Source organism: Dipteris shenzhenensis, chromosome 11 (genome assembly GCF_047967505.1).
Source record: "Dipteris shenzhenensis isolate YYH24624 ecotype China chromosome 11, Dip_SZ_1.0, whole genome shotgun sequence".
Lineage (NCBI taxonomy): Eukaryota > Viridiplantae > Streptophyta > Polypodiopsida > Gleicheniales > Dipteridaceae > Dipteris > Dipteris shenzhenensis.
The window spans coordinates 53,191,725-53,212,489 of NC_141606.1; the positions used below are offsets into that span (position 1 = coordinate 53,191,725).

General features: G+C 44.2%; 1 protein-coding gene across 1 annotated transcript in view; it reads left to right on the forward strand.

Annotated features, from left to right (window-relative positions):
- The first annotated feature begins 2,509 nt into the window (after positions 1–2,509).
- The window catches only part of ABCI12 (cobalt ion transmembrane transporter), a 78,519-nt gene continuing 60,263 nt past the window's right edge, over positions 2,510–20,765 (forward strand). The window contains exon 1 of the mRNA XM_087382017.1: positions 2,510–3,040. Within this exon, the coding sequence (XP_087238143.1) occupies positions 2,654–3,040 (387 nt within the window). The 5' untranslated portion in view covers positions 2,510–2,653. The remainder of the gene's footprint in view (positions 3,041–20,765) is intronic.

Consider the following 20,765-nt stretch of genomic DNA (forward strand, 5'->3'; position numbering starts at 1 on the left):
CTAATGGATGATAAGATCAAATGTTGTCTCTCTTATGGTTCTCTCTCTCTCTCTCTCTCTCTCTCTCTCTCTCTCTCACCTCTTCCATTCTGCTTCTATTGAGAGCACTTTTATAAATTGCATGCACCATTTGAGCAAGTGCTTGAAGGAATACTCCAAAGCATAGGAAGATTACACGATGGTCATGTTGTCAAACGGGAAGAACACACGCACTCACTCCAATCAAACGTGGAACCAAATGTCCTTTCTTCTTTCTCATTTCACCCCTCTCTCTCTCCAAAGCATAAGAAACATGTAGGCATGCCCAAAAATTTGATTGACTAAGAAAACAAAGCACCATATTAATTAGCATGGAAATTGCTACTCCACCAAAATAAGAAGCATTCTAGCAATTTATGAATTCCACAAATTGCTATTCCACCAAAATAAGAAGCATTCTATGCCATAAAAGATCCAAGGAATCACAATAGGGAACAATGTGTTTGACTAATAGAATCTAAGTATGAGAGAATGAGAGAGAGAGAGAGAGAGAGAGAGAGAGAGAGAGAGAGAGAGTAAACAACATGCCTAAGAGAAATAACCCGACCTTTTTTGGGGGGAGAGACAAAGCCAGGTTCACTTTAAAAAAAGCCACATTTAAGAATCCTTAAGCAACTAAACCACATTGTTAAAGTTGCTACAGGCATGAGATGGGCTAGTGCTCACAAAAGGAAAAGGAAAAAGTAGCTAACAATGGGGAGGCTTTACAATGGTCGACGTTTCTCCCTATAGTTAATTGATTATGTCAGTATAATTAGTTTATATCTAATTAATCTAATTAGATTAAATATAATTAATTAAATAGTCAACTAATCTAATTAATAAGATCAATTAATCTTATCAATCTAAGTAATCAATTAATTATATTTACTCAAACTAGATCAATTAATCAAATTGATAACTCCATTAATTAATCTAATTAATTAAATATAAATTAAAGAGTCTTATTTGTTTCCTGCTCCATGGGCCGAGGTGGCCTCAAATTTTAAAGCGTCTAATGAAGCCCAATTCATTGACAGAGTTCCTCTAGGGTTTTGGTTCCATGAAAAGGTCACGCTTGTGGATTTCGTGTGCCTTCAATCTTGCAATATATCAGGAAACTAAAGCTTGTTGGTTAACCTAATCAAATTAAAGCAACAAAGAGTTCTCCCTTTTGTCCAAAATGGCAAATTTCTTGAGGAAGAAGAAGGCTAAGCGACACATTATAACACATGGCATCAAATGAGGACACGCACAAAGAATTCACAACTTTCTTTCTTTCCTTTTTGCAAAACAAAAAATGGCTTGAGGGAGAAGAAGGCTAATGGACAATCTCCAACATGAGAGAGAGAGAGATCTGAGGTGGGCAACAAGGCAATAGGGTGAGTTTTTTATTATTAATGAATTTGCAATGTGAACTATCAATCGAGTGTGTTTTCATTGTGAGAGCTCTAAAAGATAGGCTCAAATGACTCCGCATGTAACAAGAGAGGCTAGGACACAAGCTTGACAAACATGTGTGTGTGCATGGGCATGAGAACAAGTTGACGAGGTACTACCATGCGGCCTTTGTGTGTGTGTGTGTGTATGTGTGCACGTGCGCGTGCACGTGTGTGTGTGTGTGTGAGAGAGAGAGAGAGAGAGAGAGAGAGAGAGAGAGAGAGATCTGAGGTGGGCAACAAGGCGATAGGGTGAGTTTTAAAAAAAATGAATTTTCAATGTGAACTATGTGTTTTCATTGTGAGGGCTCTAAAAGATAGGTTCAAAGGACTCTGCATGTAACATGAGAGGCTATGACATAAGCTTGACAACCATGTATGTGTGCATAGGCATAAGAACAAGTTGACGGTACTACCATGAAATGACACATGCCGCCTTTGTGTGTGTCTGTGTATGTGTGTGTGCGTGCGTGCGTTTAATTAGGGGTCATATCTGCTCCCTTCTCTGGGATGCTCAAAGGGATTGAGCACAGATCTGGATAGCATTGCGATGCCTCAGGGATAATTTCTGGAAATTGCGCACAAGTTCTTTTGACTTGACAAATTACGCAAGCTGTTGAATGTGTGGGCCGTGTGTTGTGCCAGTCTTGGTCGCCACGTGTCGTGATCATAGTGTCATCACACTTGCTCACAGCTCCCTGTCAATGCGCCTCGCAGACTGCAGCTCTATCCAACCACACCATGTGTTCAACTGCACTGCCCAACCGCGCCTCGCAAAGTGTAGCTCTGCCCAACCGTGCCTCGCAGACTGCAGCTCTTTGCACCATGTGTCGTGGCCCGTGTGGGTCTCCACCCGCACCAGCTTCACTCTGTATCAGACACGTGGCGAAACGGTGCGTGATCCCCTTTTGCCCGGGCATGTGGCACTCCTCGAAAGCGTTGTCAAACCCCCCGACCCTCCCGCTTGCTTTTCCGGAACCTCCAGAATGGCTCCTACCTTTGGACGAAACTAACGGCATATCTGCTTCTAGACGGCGAGCACCTCTCGGGTCAACCCTTCCTTAATAGATAGTATAGATATAGATTGTATATATATATATATATTTTGCATCTCTCTCTTTCTCTCTCTCTCTCACACACACAGTGCAAGGGAGTCGTGATGAGGGTTGCACATTCTTATTAGCCTGCCTGTTGCCATGGCGGAGCGTCTCGCATCCCCTCTCTCGCTTTGCCAAAGTCTCAAAGCTGCCCACTTTGCCTGGCCTGCTCTTCGCTTCTTCAGAAATAATTCCCTACATGCTCCTTTCCCCCCTCTTTCAGTCCGTCCATCCATCCTTAGAATTCAGCAATTGTTGATGGGTCAACGATCTCTCGCTTGCTTTGCTGATGTTCGGGGTGCTGGAGGCTGGAGCACAAACGCCGTGAGGCCGGACTTGAAGAACTTGATCGAGAAAGTGAAACCTCGGGATGACGTTGGCGAGGAAATCATGAGATTGATTGCTGGTGCGACTTCCGCACCAATAGCGCAGTACATTGCGTCCCCTACCACCCCCTTGCACTCCTTGGATCCTCGGGTGAAGCAGGCAAGTCACTAAAGTTTGTGCAAACCGTTAATTGAAATTGCTTACCATATGTTTATGTAATGGTCGATACTAGGTGTTCGATAACCTCCAATTGTTGGAACTACAATCTAAACCTTGAATAGAACAATGAGCAATAACCGCATTTTGACAACCTAGTATGACACGTAACAAGAAAGATATGCTCATTCCAAGATACAAGGGGACAATCTGGCGGAGGATATGCTTCGACTTTGCTTACGAATCAACCCTAAAAAAATAGTCCGCCAATGCCAATAACTGGAATCGAATTGCATGCACAAGGGGAAGCAACAAGTCACCATTTTTGCAGAAAACAACGGACAGAGTTTTCATTAAAATTGCGTTGAACTTTATAGGTGGTTAGAATCAGGGAATGTCGCTTTGTGTTATTTATCTTGGCAAGAAGTCATTTAGACCAACACAGTTAGCCTAGTTGGTGGTAGACCGTCAGATGCCGGCCATAGCATGTCAACTCTGTGCGATGCTGACATACAATTCTGACCACATCGGCAGTGTCACCCATGCTGCTGTGGCATTGGGTGTAGCTGCTGACGTGGCCACCATATGCCTTGTCGGTGTCTAACTATCAACATGCATTACACACCCTCACTGAGAACAGCAGCCATGCTTAACTGCGTTGATGCCAGATCCAAGAGGGAGTAATCTTGTTGGCGTGACCTCCCAACAAATGGAGAGAATAATGATTCCCCCATTGCTTGATGATTTTTATGTCTCAAGGCCAAGAGGGTTGAAGGGTACAAAATTTTCAACAAGTGTACGTCAAAAGTTGGATTTTGAATCAAAAGGTAGCTTGGTTTGGCATAACCCTGCCAAAAGGATTCATATCTTGTGCATGAAACTGTCTTTGGGTCACAACAAGGCAAGCTAAGGAAAAAAGAAATGGTAAATAAAATTTAATTTGACCTACGTTCCAGTGGGAAAACCTACGTTGAAAGTTGGATTCAAACCCTATGTCCCTGTCTTGAGCAAGGCCCATGACGAACATGGACAAGTTCACTGATGGAATGTGTCGCTTCTACCTATAGTGATGCGAGCATGATTCCAAACCTGAGGTGCTAGAGTTCAAGGGTCTGGTTTCTCCTGTGTTGATATATGTCAAAATCGCGATGAATCTGACTTTTTATGTGAAGAGACAACTCTGCCATTGTACAGTTTCATGTTCTCAAGGCTCTATCTGTTGTTCAGCTTAAATATTTTTCGAAGCGCTTGATGAGGTCATGGCATTTCCTTTGGGTCCGCATAACATCACTATGTACTAAGTGCAACTTCTTGGGTTCACCAACAGTCCCATACTTGGAAGTTGGGAAAGGAAAGCCTGTGCATTTTTCCCAACAAGTAGCCATCACAGACATGTTCAGAACGTGCAAGCATTTGTGGAAGATCCTGTTGGAAAGTGGATGATAGAATCACTCACTCCTCTCTCTCCCGATCGCAGCTCATACAACACTCAAAGAGAGATAGAGAGATAGAGACAAAACTCAGATGTATTCTTCCACTAACAGTGGGCTGACAAAAGCTCAAAAAGTGAGCACTTAAACAGCAAAGAGATGCTGATACAAAAGGCTGAGTATTGTCCTCTCCCTGCACGCTTGCCCAGGTACAGGCTGTCAGTGCTGGTGATGAAGAAAAGTGTGGGGGGGAAGGGGGTTTATATAGGCGGGCAGCAAGCCCTCTAAACTGGCCGACTTTCCAGTCAGTTCCAGTCTGCTACACCGACTTCCAGAAGGGTCCAAATGGCCGACTTCTGGTCAGTTTCTAGGCCAGCCCTTTGGCCTATATAAGGCCCCATATGCTGGGTCTTTTTGGCTGCTGCTGGCTGTGCTGCAGATGCTACCGCATGGGCCCGTGGTGCTGGCACACTGTTCCACACAGGGTGCTGCCCTGAGGCAGCAAGGTACACTCAGCCCCCATCGCCCTATAGTCTCCTGCCCCCTTGTCCCCTCAAATCGGGGGCTCACAGGTGGGGCAGTGACATTTCTAACACCCCCTCTCAATGACACAACTGTGGGCCGATCCCCATGCGTCGAATGAGGTGTTCCATCTGCTCCCTGGGAAGCGCCTTTGTGAAGACATCCGAGATGTTGTCGTCGGTCGGGCAGTGCATCAACTCTATGACATGTTGTGCTTGTCCATCTGATTGATAGACAAAAGGTTCTTGCACAAATTCGGTACATACAGTATACCGGAAATCAGCTCCTCGTTTCCTACCAACATCCTTCAGAGGGCATGTCTGGTTATCCCTCATAGTGACCTTGGAATTGGGATGCGTACCTTCCATGGATTTGAACCCCTCCTTGTTGGATGTGTTTCGAAGCTCCACTATCTACGTACCAACCTTCCTTTTCTTCAGTGACTGCTTAGGCTGAGTAGTACTCAGTAATGATAAAGAGAGCGCCGGTCGTGACGTTTGCTGATTCGGTCTTTGCCTCCTCCTTGGATTTGGACTCCTCCGGGACTCGTGGTGAGTCCGAAGGGGTCAAGCGTGCCGACCCATGTAAAGGCCGCTAACCAAGAAGGAAACGTGGGCTGATCAGGACGTTGCGCGGTGGACGCTCCTGGGGTCTTGGTAACCCGTGTGACTCGGAAGACCGAAGACCGTGAAGCCTAAGGGCTTGCCCAGTGGGGCGTGGTGCAGTGGGATACTCGGCGGCCGACCTGTGCCAGGGGTCATGTTTGGCTAACGCTGCGCATAAGGGGATTGTGGTATCAGAACCGAGACATTCAGGGAGGTTGGGATTGGGTTGAACCTTGAAAAGTGAAATGAGGTGCCATGACTTGGAGACTAAGTTTGAGACGCTGGTACCTTACACTTGGTAATACTATTAGCCCTATTTTTTAGTGATTGTGTACTATTGTAGTAATTTTTGTAGTTCATATTAAGTTTGTTCTATTGTCATATCATACTACTTATTACTATTTGGTTAGTACTATTTAGTACTATGTACTACTATCTTAAGTAACTCATCTGTTGTTAATTGAGAGAGAGAGAGAGAGAGAGAGAGAACCATTGTACTACTGTCATATCATACTAAGTACTATTTGGTTAGTACTATGTGATTCTGTGTAGTACTATCTTAAGTAGCACATCTGTTGTCAATTGAGAGAGAGAGAGAGAGAGACAGAACCATCGTACTACTGTCATATCAAACTACTCCATGTAAGTGATCTCAAAATGCTCCCACAAAGATTTCATGAAATTGATCAACTGTGGCCGCAAAGAGATGACATGGTTGCCTAATTTATGAACATCACCACCTTGGGCCATTTCAGGATTAGTCCTCCTCTTTAACAATATTCCATTCAAATCAAAGATTAACAACTTTTTTCGAGGCAAAACATCTCCGGAGTCACCTAGAAGCAACAATAACACATATACAAATTCATCATACTTGAGTTGATGAATTGCAAAAAGAATTTCATATCAACTAACGAGAAGATAAATTGCAAAAAAGAATTTCATTAAAAAAACAAGGAAGATAAATTGCAAAAATAATTACATTCAAAAAACTATTAAATTACACGGCGCAGCGAAATAGAAACTGAACAAAGAATAGAGAGTACACAACAAACTGAAGATGAACAAAATTTTCCTAGATGATGGCTCCGTCCACCCATGCGCTCCCACAGTGGAGCATAGATGGCGATCTAGACAGATACTAGGTGAAGAGCTACTAGCTGGAAGATCTGATTTGATCTGATACAATGGACGGGGAAGGTCGCCTCTTTATAGCTATGAGGGCGGTAGTCGGATCAACATAGTCGGTGGAGTCGACCAGTCAACCTAGTCGGTGGAACCGATCAGTTGTCCATGGAATATTCAGGGAATATTTTCTATCCCCATACCCCAGCGAGAGCAAGGGGCTCCCACACAATCAAGACAATGTGCCTCGTGCTACCAGCTTACCTACCCTGCCTAGCCCATAGGCTAGACTCACTTAGATCACCTTTCTACCATCAACGGTCTCATTGATAGACCTCATCTGACATGCAAGTCAGGATCCATTTAATGTCCCGGGCTCACACATGGCTTCTCCTCATATGGGGGCCTTACAACTTGAGCACCTTGGACCACTGGTGGTTACCAGGAGGGTGGGGCATTGAGCATATCTGACACCCCCCTTCAATGTCCACCCGTAGGTGAACTACCTTCTCGGCCTAATGTTGAGTCTCTGAAGATGATCTTGAAGGTGATCCTTCCCAAGTGCCTTGGTGAAGATATCTGCTCCATTTTGCTTTGTTGGACAGTAGACTAATTCTACTATCCCGTCCTCGATTAAATCATGCACATAGTGATACTGAATCTCTATATGTTTTGTGCGTGTATGAAACACTGGATTTTTAGCAATGGCCATGCAACTTTGATTGTCGCATCTCAGCACAGTTGCCTCATCCTCTTGCACTCCCATGTGCCATAAGATCCTCCTCAGCCACATTGCTTCACAAGCCGCAAAACATGCTGCCTTGTACTCACCCTCCGTAGAAGACAATGCCACTGTTGGTTGTTTCTTACTGATCCAAGAGAAGATACTTGAACCTAAAGAGAAACAATCGATTTCTTGGAATCAACATCTCCAGCCCAATCTAAGTCACAATGACCAGCCAAGGAAGTGCACGTACCATAGGTGATGCCATAATCAAGAGTGCTCTTCACATACTTGAGCACCCGCATCCCTGTATTCCAATGATTCTCTCGGGGCTTATTGGAGAACTTGTTGAAAACGCCAACAGTAAAACTGATGTCCAGTCTGGTGTTGCACAGATAGATGAGACTGCTGACCAACTTCCTTTACCTCCTGATGTCTGTTGGTGGTGAGGCATCCTCCATAGACAACCTCGCATTTACCTCCATAGGTGTAGCTATCTTCTTGCACTCGGACATACTACAACCGGAAACTGAATTAAAAACTGTCCACAGCTCTCCCTTCTCCAAAGCTCTCCCTCTCTCTGGACAAACACTAGGGCCCAGGACAAATTGTCGGGCTGGACCTCCCCGAAGGTCTTTATTACTTTCAGAAAAACTGTTACAAAAATTCAGCAGGAAGCTGTCTCGTAAGTCTCTCCTCTCATACGTGAAAAGAAATCCTTCTTTACAAGGGCTTCAAACCCCATTCAAATTGGCAACATGCCACTTGTCTACAATCTAGACTAACTCTTATTACAAGCCACTTAGGGCCATTCTGGAGTCTTCCAGGCTCTCGGTCACACGAACCGCTTCCTAGGTGCTTGTCAGGCTCCCATCTCGCTTAGGAAAATAATCCTTCCTAGTACCTGCAACAATTAATTAAAATGCACCACCATGGTACCCATTAATTGTTAGCACTTTGCATGCAAAGTAACACACTGTGGACTAATCCTAGTCACGGTGGGCGTCCCCACTGAACACATGTGCACATCTAAACAAATATATATATAAATAAATATATATATATATTTTCTCTGGTTGACCGAGGTCAACACTCTTGATTATAATTAAAGAGCTTCGACCAAAGGTCAAGGCGCTTTAATTATAGCCAAGTCTCTCCAACCGAGGTTGGCACATCTTGGTTAACCGGGGTTAACCCCTCTTGGCGCATGCCAAGTCTTGTTGACCGAAGTCAACATTCTCTGACCGTAGTCAGGTTTACTTGACTGGAGTCAAGTATCTTTGACCGTAGTCAATCCTTTGGCCATTAAAATAACTCTTTGACCGTAATTAACACATATAACATTCTTTAATTAAGATCAAATAAATGGTCAACTGTACTTTGACTTAGGATATTTACATTGTGGTGACATCCCCTCGGCTTCTATTCAGTTGACCTCAACTGAAAAGCTTCCTTGTAAACATCCAAAAGCTGTGGATGATCGGATAACATGTCTTCGTCCATCCACTTGGCATCTAATGCCGTATAATTCTTGAATTTTACAAGATACCTGTAAAATTCCTTACCCTGAGGGCCTTTACGTACAGTATGGTACACAATTTGCTCTGGCTGAAGGACTTCCTCCAGCTCATCCACTTCTGGTGGATCCTCTGATACTGGTTCTGTAGGCTCTGGTCCTTGAAATTTCTTGAGAAGACTCACATGAAATGCATTGTGAATCCTCCAATGCTCTGGCAATGCTAATCTGTATGCAACCTCATTTATTCTTTCTGTAACCCTGAAAGGGCCATAGTATCTGGGTGATAACTTTGCATACACTTTCTGTTTGCCTTTAAACTTGCGGAGCCTAGCTTTTTCAAACTTTAAAAGTACCCAGTCCCCTTCCTTGAGATCTAGCTGTCTCCTATGTTTATCTGCAGCCCTTTTATGTTTCTCTTGAGACCTTTCAATTGCTGTCCGGACTTGGCTGTAAGCTGTCTGGAGGTCTCTTACAAACTGATCAGCTGCAAATATTTCATCTTTAGTCCTTAATATAGGTGGCAAAATCACCTTCCCATATATGACTTCAAAAGGGGCTTTCCCTGTAGAGCTATGTACTGTATTATTGTAAGCAAACTCTACTAAGGGTAGGTACTTTTCCCAGTCTGAACTTTGGTCACCCACGTAGCATTTTAGCATATCCAAAATGGTAGAATTTGCTACTTCACTTTGACCATCTGTCTGGGGATGGAAAGAAGAAGAAAAATTCAAATTCGTCCCCATGTTATCAAATAAAGCTCTCCAGAATAGACTGGTCATTCTGGGATCTCGATCACTAACAATGGACTTAGGCATACCATGATGTTTAAAGATCTGTGCCATAAACAACTTAGCCATATGATCTGCCTTTATGGTTTTGCGAACCGGAAGGAAATGAGCTTGCTTGCTGAATCTGTCTATGATAGTCCAAATCCCGTCATTTCCTGACTTTGATCTTGGCAAATCAAAAATAAAGTCCATTGTAATATTTTCCCATGGTGCCTGAGGCACGGGAAGAGGCATAAGTAGGCCAGGTGCCTTCTGTCTATCATACTTCATTTTCTGACACGTAAGGCATTCAGTAACAAACTGATGTATATCTTTCCGCATTTCTGGCCAAAAGAAATACCTCTCTAGTGCTAGAGTTGTTGCTGTAATTCCTCTGTGTCCAGCATAGGGAGGTGCATGGCATTCCTCCAAAATCTTTTTCCTCATCTCCTGGGTGATGCATAGGTAATCATCTTTCATTAAATACCCATCTTTCAGGGAATAGTGACTGGTGGATTGCCCTTCTTGCATCTGCTGTAAAATTTCACCAAAATCAGAATCATGAGCATATTGTTCCCTCATGTCTTCCAGGTCCTGATGATAAGCAATAGTTACATTATTGACCTGGGGTCTTCGGGACAAGGCATCTGCCACTCTGTTCCGAATTCCTGGAGTATGGACAATCTGAAAATGGTACATTGACAGCATGTTTGCCCATTTCATATGCTTCTCTGAAAGCTTGGTCTGAGTTAAAAAGTATTTCAGACTTTGGTGATCTGTTTTGACAGTAAAATCTGCACCCAAAAGATAGTGTTTCCATGTATGGATAGCATGAATTACAGCCAATAACTCTTTCTCATAGATTCCTAAATATCTTTCCGCATCCCGAAGTCGTCTGCTTTCATAGGCTACTACATGACCATTCTGATGCAATGCAGCCCCAACACATTCTCCACAAGCATCACAATCCACATCAAAAGACTGATACAGATCCGGAACTACCAGAATAGGCTCTGTAGTCAACTTTTCCTTGAGTGTATTGAATGCTTTCTTCTGTGATAATCCCCAGGTGAAAGCTGCATTTTTCTTAGTGAGGTCATGTAATGGAGCTGCGATATCAGCAAAATGTCTGATAAATCTTCTGTAGTAAGAACACAAGCCTAAAAAGCTTCGAACTTCATGCACAGTTTTCAGCTCTGGCCATTCTTGAATGGCACGGATCTTCGTTGGATCCATTTGTATCCCATTCTTGGATATTATATGCCCCAGATAATGGATTTCTTCCAAGAAGAACTCACTTTTCTTGCTGTTTGCATAGAGCTGATGATTTCTCAGCTCTTGAAACACTATAGCAAGATGTTCTCTGTGGTCTTCATCTGTCTTAGAAAAAACTAAGATATCATCAAAGAAAGTACCGGTAAAATGCCTGTACTTCCGGAAGATGCGATCCATCATTCTGTTAAATGTGGCTGGAGCATTTGTCAATCCAAAAGGCATCACTAAGTATTCATACAACCCGAATGTTGTGCGGAATGCTGTCTTATGCACATCCTGAGGCTGTATCCTCACTTGGTGGTAGCCACTCTTCAAGTCTATCCTGCTGAAAACTGAAGCTCCATTTAACTGATCCAAGACATCATCAATACGCGGAATAGGGAATCTATTCTTGATGGTCATTTTGTTCAGTGCGCGATAATCAACGCACATACGGAATGAACCATCTTTCTTCTGTACTAACAGTACAGGGGAACAAAAAGGAGACGAGCTGGGCTGAATCAAGCCTTTGGACAGCAAGTCCTGTACTTGAGCCATAATCTCCTCTCTCTGAGTCGCACTGACTCTGTAAGGGGGTCTGTTTGGTGGCTCACTACCAGGCATTAACTCTATTTGATGATCTTCTGGTCTCTCTGGGGGTAACTCCCCTGGCAAAACATCAGAAAAGCAATCTTTAAAGTTTACCAAAAACTGAAACTTATCTTTGTCTGCATCATTCATTTCAGCATGCATATCAGTCTCTTTTTCTTTTACAAAAACCATGTACGCAGAAATTGCAGACTTTATTGCTTTACTGCATGAAACATCAGATACAATGGGGATAGTGTCCCCTTTATTCCTGGCAATTACACGCTGATTTTTCCCCCTATGTACAAATTCCAGCACTCTTTCAGGAAGAGTCAACTTCACTGCCTTGCGGTGAAACCAAGGCATCCCCAAAACTACATCATAATGTTTCAGTGGAGAAATGAAGAAGTCTTCCTGATCCACATAACTCTGAATATGAAGACGGAGCTTCCCTATCAAGGGAGTAACTGGCACAGGATTCCCACAAAACATTTGATCGGCATCCAAAGCCCTGCCTAGCTCTTCCGTCTTTATTCCCAGCCTCAGGGCTAGATCCTCTGATATGAAATTATCAGTAGCCCCTGGATCAAATAAAATCAGCGCTTGCTGGTCTCTAACTTTGCCCCATGATAGCAGCAATTCTCGTTCTTCTGGGTTCAAAGCATGACCCAGTATATCAGGAATACCCCCTGCCATTGGCTTTTGCGGTCCTCGTGGCTTCTCTGCCTCTTTTCCCTTCGAAGATGAAGGCTTTTCTGGGCACTGGGCAGCCACATGCCCCTCTTTACCGCACCTGAAGCATTTCCCATCTCTACGGAATTCCGCTATCTGTTCAGGGGTAAAAGTAGATTTGCCTTTATAGGTCTTTGAGAACTGAGTACCCCTCGGCTTCTGAGGCTGAAACCCTTTCTTTTCAGCCTTAGGGGACTCTTTCTTTTCTGATTTTATGAAATCAGATTTCTTTTTATCAGCACGTCCTGCATGCAAGGATGGCACTGTAGATGGATCTTGTAGCGGTACAAGACTCGCTACTGAGGCTGAATGCATAAGATCTTGAATATTCTTTGCCCCCAAAGCATTCACTACTGCCTGAATTCTTGGAGTGAGACCTGCTCTGTATTTCCTCATCTGGGTACCTTTGGAGATCTTTTTGAACGGTGCAACCTGCAAATAAGCATCCCAGAACTTTTGGTTGTACCCATCCACTGTATCTCCTGCATCCATGTGCAAGCTGTCCCAGTCTTGAAGAACATGGTCTCTGAACTGTTTAGGCATGAACTGCTGGTAGAAGGCTTTCTTGAAGCCCTTCCACTTTCTTGGGGCTGACCCATCTGTAGTCAGTGCACTCCACCATGCACTAGCCGTTGCTGTTAAGTGTAAGCTGACCATTCTTAATTTGGAGGATTCTGAAAATTTCTTTGTACCAAATGCAGCATCAAACTGTCTGATAAACTGCAATGCTTTGTCTGTATGACCATACTGTCCATTGTAGGTCATAAACTTGACAGATTTTCCTCCCTCTTTAAATTCCCTGGTCGCTTTGGAAGACTTTCTCTTCCCAGACTTCTCGTGTTTCCTTCTTTTCTTGGATGGTTTATCTGATAAGGAAGAAGAAGACACAGAAGTCGAACTCGAGGTAGACGGTGATGGACTAGGAGATTGGTGACGATGCCTCGATCTCTTTTTACTATGGGACCGTCTCCTATGAGATCTATGAGATCTCTCTCTCTCAGACTGTACACGGGAGTGTGCCTCTGGCATTGGCACGTCATATACTGGATTAGGCATAGCCTCTGCTGGAAACAAATGCTGAGCCCTGGGATCCCTTTTAAGATTTTCCAGCTCTTGTATACGAGTGCGTACCATTTGTTCAAATTCTTGTTGAGTTTGTGGCACATTCCTCTGTCTTGGATGCACATCCCTATCTTGAGAATCCCACTGGATAGGTGATTGATCCATATTCTGGGATCTGCAGATTTCTCACACAGTGCGGGTAACTGATGCACACTACCTTTGCTTTTCCAACAGAAAAGGTACCTCAACAAGAGGTGTTTTGCATTCACAATCTATGCCAGTACTGGCTGTCAGTTCAAGGCATGTACCCACACAGTTGCCAAAGCATCATCAACTATGTTGCCCTGTTCTGGCTGCTGCAGATGGCTTCAAAAGGCATCTGTTTTTCCCTCTTTTTACTGCTCAAAGGCATGCATTCTCCTTTTTCTGCAAATCTCTGTTTTCTCTGCTTTTCTCTGGTTTTCTGCTACTTTTCTGACAGTAAAAGCCTGACAGGCAGGAGAAAATTGATAGCCAAAACTGTCTCTGCAACTGTCTCTTTTTTTTTTTTTTTTTTTTTTTTTGGTGAAAACAGTAACCAGATGGAGTGACTGCTAGTTAGTCTAACCAGACTAACTGGTTCTGGTTACACCAACCAAACTGATCTGGTTAGGCCAGATTAACTGGACCAGAGTTGAACTAGCTAGATACTGGTTCAGCTAACCAGAGTTAACTGACTGCGATTAACTTAACCAGCATTTAACTGTACCCGGGTTAACTTAACCACGGGTCTGCCAGGCTGGCTGCCACGTCAGCATCTTGCAAGACCTCTGCCACGTGTCCTGCACCACATGTCTTGCGCCACGTCAGCGCCACGTCAGCTCTGAGCTGGAGGCCACGTGTACTGCCACGTCAGCACCTTGCAAGACCTCTGCCACGTGTCCTATGCCACGTCAACAGGAGCCTAAGATTGAACCTTGGCTGAGAAATTATGCACAGGCGAATCGTTTAGAGCATCGCGCCTCAAAATCCATCGCGCGTCGAGGGCTTTTGCGTCTGCTAACATGGAGACATCTCGTCGCGTGAAGGGAAAAACCTGACTTATATCTGTCGCGCCTTGGTTGGCCTCTTCAAAAGCTCCATGGGCATCTGTTGGCAGGTCCTGCGTGGCTTTCAAGCCCCAAATTTTTACCTCATACAATTATCGTATCTCAGGCGGCGATTCCTTCAAACATACCAATGCCCCAAAATCTCAAACGTATGAGACGAGCGACGTATTAGCTATGGGCGATTTCTGATTTCTCTGCAATTCACGGCACCCTGCGTGGCTTTCCAGTAGATACCTTAAGCCTCTTTATGCATCACTTCACGCATAGTTATTCGCTTCTCGTTAGCTCTGCGTCAGAACCATCATTTCTTCGGTGGTCGACTGGAAGGTCCCTTGCTCTACAATTTGCGCCTGCAGCGCCTGCACGTCACGCTTACCCCGACACTTTACAAGGGGGGCGATGAGTGTATGCTTTCTTTCACTCCTTGTCTCTTGGCTCGTCACAGTTTAAGAAAACTGTGAAGCCCTGCTCTGATACCAATACAACCGGAAACTGAATTAAAAACTGTCCACAGCTCTCCCTTCTCCAAAGCTCTCCCTCTCTCTGGACAAACACTAGGGCCCAGGACAAATTGTCGGGCTGGACCCCCCCGAAGGTCTTTATTACTTTCAGAAAAACTGTTACAAAAATTCAGCAGGAAGCTGTCTCGTAAGTCTCTCCTCTCATACGTGAAAAGAAATCCTTCTTTACAAGGGCTTCAAACCCCATTCAAATTGGCAACATGCCACTTGTCTACAATCTAGACTAACTCTTATTACAAGCCACTTAGGGCCATTCTGGAGTCTTCCAGGCTCTCGGTCACACGAACCGCTTCCTAGGTGCTTGTCAGGCTCCCATCTCGCTTAGGAAAATAATCCTTCCTAGTACCTGCAACAATTAATTAAAATGCACCACCATGGTACCCATTAATTGTTAGCACTTTGCATGCAAAATAACACACTGTGGACTAATCCTAGTCACGGTGGGCGTCCCCACTGAACACATGTGCACATCTAAACAAATATATATATAAATAAATATATATATATATTTTCTCTGGTTGACCGAGGTCAACACTCTTGATTATAATTAAAGAGCTTCGACCAAAGGTCAAGGCGCTTTAATTATAGCCAAGTCTCTCCAACCGAGGTTGGCACATCTTGGTTAACCGGGGTTAACCCCTCTTGGCGCATGCCAAGTCTTGTTGACCGAAGTCAACATTCTCTGACCGTAGTCAGGTTTACTTGACTGGAGTCAAGTATCTTTGACCGTAGTCAATCCTTTGGCCATTAAAATAACTCTTTGACCGTAATTAACACATATAACATTCTTTAATTAAGATCAAATAAATGGTCAACTGTACTTTGACTTAGGATATTTACATTGTGGTGACACATACCAAATGCCTTCAAGATCTCCCTTGCATATTTCTCCAGAGAGATGCCAGAATTCAATCCCCAAACAGTAGTGCATCAAGCCTAAGTCTGTCATCTCAAACTCAGTGCTCAATGCCTTTCTAGTCTGCTGGATCATGTCTTCATAGTCACCTTCATCCACATATAGAACAATAATAGCAGATTTTCCACCTTTCCTGTACACATACAAGTTAGCATTTGAGGCACATCTTTTGAAGTTTAATTTATGAAAGAATTTGTCTATCCGTTGGTACCATGCTCTTGGGGCCTGTTTCAGCCCGTACAGCGCTTTCTTCAGCTTACATACCTTGTTCTCAGAATGGGGGGCCTCAAACCCTGGTGGCTGAGCCACGTACGCCTCCTCCTTGAGGTCACCATTCAAGAATGCTGATTTAACATCCATTTGATAAACTGGCTACTTTTTATGAGCAGCCACCGATAGTACTGTGCGAATAGTGGTCATTTTGGCAGTCGGAGTGAAAGATTCTTGAAAATCAAACCCTTCAACTTGCGAAAATCCTTGTGCAACCAATCTGGCTTTGTACTTTTCCAAAGTCCCATCGGCCTTGTACTTCACCTTCCAAATCCACTTGGTGCCAATAACCCTTCTGTTAGATGGTCGATCTACCAGCTCCCAAGTTTCATTCTTCATGATGTTGTCATATTCTACTTGCATAGCGTTTTTCCAATCTCGGTCTACAAGTGCTTCCTCCAAACTCGCAGGCTTCTTTACTCTCAGCCATCAAGGCCATATTGACTATGTGAGCAAAAGCCCTCCTTTGCTCCTCGATTCTCTGAGACCGCCTTGGTCCATCTGCATGCTGCTTAACAGACATAGGCATCTGGTTATCATGGTCGTAGAGCTGCCTTACCCATCGCAGCAATGGCTTTTCTGGTGGTGTAACAACAGGTTGGTGACTTATACCTTCATCATCTGATATTTCCTCCTCCTTTATAGCTCTTGGGACAGGTCCATAGTGAATTACCTCTTCGCTTGATGATAAAGTGAAAGAGCTCTTCTCTGTCTCCATTGCATGTGATTGCTCCTTGAACACCACATCACGGCTCGCTATGATCTTCTTTGCCTCTCGGTCATACAACTTATAGGCTTTCTTCTCATCATCACAATAGCCTAAGAAGATACATTTGGTGCTTTTTGGTTGTAGCTTGTTTCTCTCTTTGTCTGGTACATGCGCATAGCATTCACACCGAAATGTTCCGAAGTGCGAGACAGATGGCTTCTTACCGTTGTAAGCCTCATGTGGTGTTTTACCTTTGAGTGCCTTTGTATAGCTGCGATTAAGGATGTAAACCACAGTATTGACAGCCTCAGTCCAAAAGTGGTTTGGCAATCCAGCACCTTTCAACATATACCTCCCCATCTCTACGGTAGTCCGCATTCGGCGTTCAACAACAGAATTTTGTTGAGGCGTATGCGATGTCGTCGTTTGTCGCTTGATCCCTTTGCTCTTACAAAAATCTCCAAACTCTATAGAAACAAACTCACCACCACCATCCGATCTGATTTTCTTCACTTTTCTCCCTGTTTCATTTTCAACAAGCTGTTGAGAAAAATTTTGCACCATTGAGTCGTTCCAAGATATACTCGATGCGGGGCATAGGAAACTTGTTGCTTACTGTAGTGCTCCGTAGTCAACACATAGTCGTGCGGACTTATCCTTCTTTGCCATAAATAGAATGGGTGCAGGAAAAGGTGAAGAAGAAGGTCTAATAAACTTTGCGTGTAGTAATTGAGACAATTGCTGCTAACTCCCCCTACATACACTTGGAAAGTCAATACAGGAACTTACTTGGAGGTGTCGAGTCCGGAAGTAGATCAATGCGATGGTCTTCCAGTCGGTTGGGAGGAAGTTGGGGTGGCAGATCATCTTGGAGCATGATGTCTTGTAACTCTTGGAGTAGATTCATCATTGCTTGTCCCATCGAAGGAGTGGCTTGAACTGGAGTGATTTGGCATTGGACATAGACAAGTCCACACATGGCAACCTTGCAGGCGGCGCAACCTGCTTGAATATGAGAGATTAACGATGGAATCCCTAGTATGCTCCGATCGCCACGTATCACGGCGGGCTCAAGTAAACCTTCCACAATAGTGAAGGTGTCCTACCGCCAATCAGGCGCCGGTACATGCTCACGGAACCATTGAATCCTGAGGATCATGTCGCATCCCATCAAAGGAGTGAAAATAGAATCCCACGTAAAGATGGTCTTTTGAACTGAAAAAGTGAAATGGATGGCCTTATGCATGATGTGTGTGCACAAGCTGGGCGTGAACCCATTCATTGCAAGCTCGTGAGGCACCAAGGTGAAGGGAAGGCAGGGAAGAAGAACCACGGGAGAGAGTGAGAGAGAGAGAGGACTCCAAACATGCGGGTGTGAAGGCCACACCACAAACTCTTATGTTTTATTAGGATTAGGTTTTACCCTATGACTGTCTTAAGACAGTCATAGGTGTCATATCTTTAATAAAGGGGTGGCAATGTGCCTTTACCCCAACAACCTCCCACCTAAAGGCCAATGTGCCTAAAGGGGAGAAAAGAATTAAAATTACAGCAATATACAGTTACTGTATACAAGACCATAAAATAAGAATGGTCTCATCCTAATCCCATGATGTGGCGGCAATGTGCAAACCGCTTTGTAGGCAAGCTCTTAGTGAGCAAATCTGCAGGATTATCATCAGTGTGCACTTTCACAAGCTCAAGTCGCTTGTCTTCCAGTACCTCCCTGATGAAATGATATTTCACATCTATGTGCTTGGTCTTTTGATGAAAGACCGGATTCTTTGCCAACATGATAGCACTCTGACTATCACAATGCAAAACTGGCATATCTCCTGTAATGCCCAAATCTCCCACCAGCCGAGTAAGCCATATTGCTTCCTTGCAAGCCTCAGTGGCTGCAACATATTCAGCTTCAGTAGTTGACAGTGCAACGCATTTCTGCAACCGAGACACCCATGATATAGCACCTCCTGCAAATGTGAAAATATAACCGGTAGTAGACTTCCGGTTATCTGCATTCCCTGCATAGTCTGAATCTGTAAAACCATGCACCAATGCATCCTGCCTACCATAGCATATGCACAAGTCTTTGGTACCCTTGAGATACCTCAAGACACCTTTCACTGCTTCCCAGTGCCGCTTGCCTGGATTTGCCATATACCTGCTGATGACTCCCACCGCAAAAGCAATATCCGGACGAGTGGCAACCATGGCATACATCAAAGAACCAACTGCAGATGCATACGGAACTTTGGCCATTTCAGCCTTATCATCATCTGATCTGGGGCTGTCCTTACTGCTGAGTTTTAAATGTGGAGGCAACGGGGTACTAATAGACTTCCCCCCCTCCATTTTAAACCTCTGCAGTACTTTGTCAATGTACTCCTTCTTTGACAGAAACAAAAGTCCCTTGGACCTGTCACGAGTAATCCGCATGCCAAGAATATGGTTTGCATCACCCAAGTTTTTCATGTCAAAAGACTTATGCAGTTGTTTCTTTAAAGCACTAATCTCATGCTGAGATTTACTGGCAATAAGCATGTCATCCACATATAGAATGAGTAGCATCAAACTGCCATCCTTTGTTCGTTTGGTGTACAAGCAATGATCGGTCTCACACCTATGATACCCTTGGGACTGCATGAAGGCATCAAACTTCTTGTACCATTCTCTTGGCGCCTGCTTGAGTCCATACAAGCTCCTCTTGAGCTTACACACAAGCTGCTCTTTCCCTTTAACAGCATATCCCTCTGGCTGACTCATATAGATCTCATCATGGAGATCTCCGTGAAGAAAAGCAGTCTTCACATCCATCTGACATAAATCCATGTCCTCATGAGCAACAAGAGCTAACACTGCTCTCAAAGTAGTCATCTTGACTACAGGGGAAAAGATCTCATCAAAGTCAATGCCCTTCTCCTGCTTAAATCCCTTGGCAACCAATCTGGCCTTATACCTCGGTAAAGCATTTGAATCCACTTTGACTTTGTAAACCCACTTGCATGGCAAAACCTTTCTGCCTGCAGGTAGCTGCACCAAGTCCCATGTATCATTTTGAAGTAGGGAGTCCATTTTTGACTGCATGGCTTTCTCCCACTTCCTTTTCTCTGTTCTTTCCATAGCTTCCTTGAAGCTGGAAGGCTCACCACAATCTGTCAGCATGATAAAATCAGCCACATTATTGGCTCCTGGAACAAACCTGGCAGGAGGCCGTTGTACACGGGTGCTCCTCCTAACAAAATGTTCTGGATTAGGCTGCTGTCCAGCCTGTTCGTCATGCATGACGGGTGGCTGTACCACCATATCTGGCTGTTCTACAGCCCCATCTGCTGGCATATCCAGTGGTGCATCATTGGCAAAATTATCTGGCTGATTTTCAGCCTGTATACCCTCTTGAACAGGGTTATCTGCAGCAGCCTGCTGCTGCATATAAATGGGCATTCTTTGCTGTCCAACATCATCATAAATAACCCTCCTGTATTCCACAGGTTGCACGGGTTCCTTGTGTACACTATCCTCTTTAAAGATGACATCATTGCTGCGTATAATCTTCCGTTTAACGGGATCCCATAACCTGTACCCCATTTCACCTTCGTCACCATAACCCATAAAGATGCATCTGAGAGACTTTGGCTCCAGTTTGGTGCGCAGTTCTTTGCGTACATGAGCAAAGGACTCGCAGCCAAACACACGTAAGTGCTTATATGAAGGTGGCTTGCCAGACCACACCTCCTCTGGCACTTTCAACTCCAAAGTCTTGTTTGGCAACCTGTTAATAATGTGAACTGCTGTTTGCACGGCTTCTGCCCAAAAGCCATGGGGCAATGCAGCATAAGACAACATACATCGAACCTTTTCCTGAATAGTTCGATTCATCCGCTCACTTACACCAT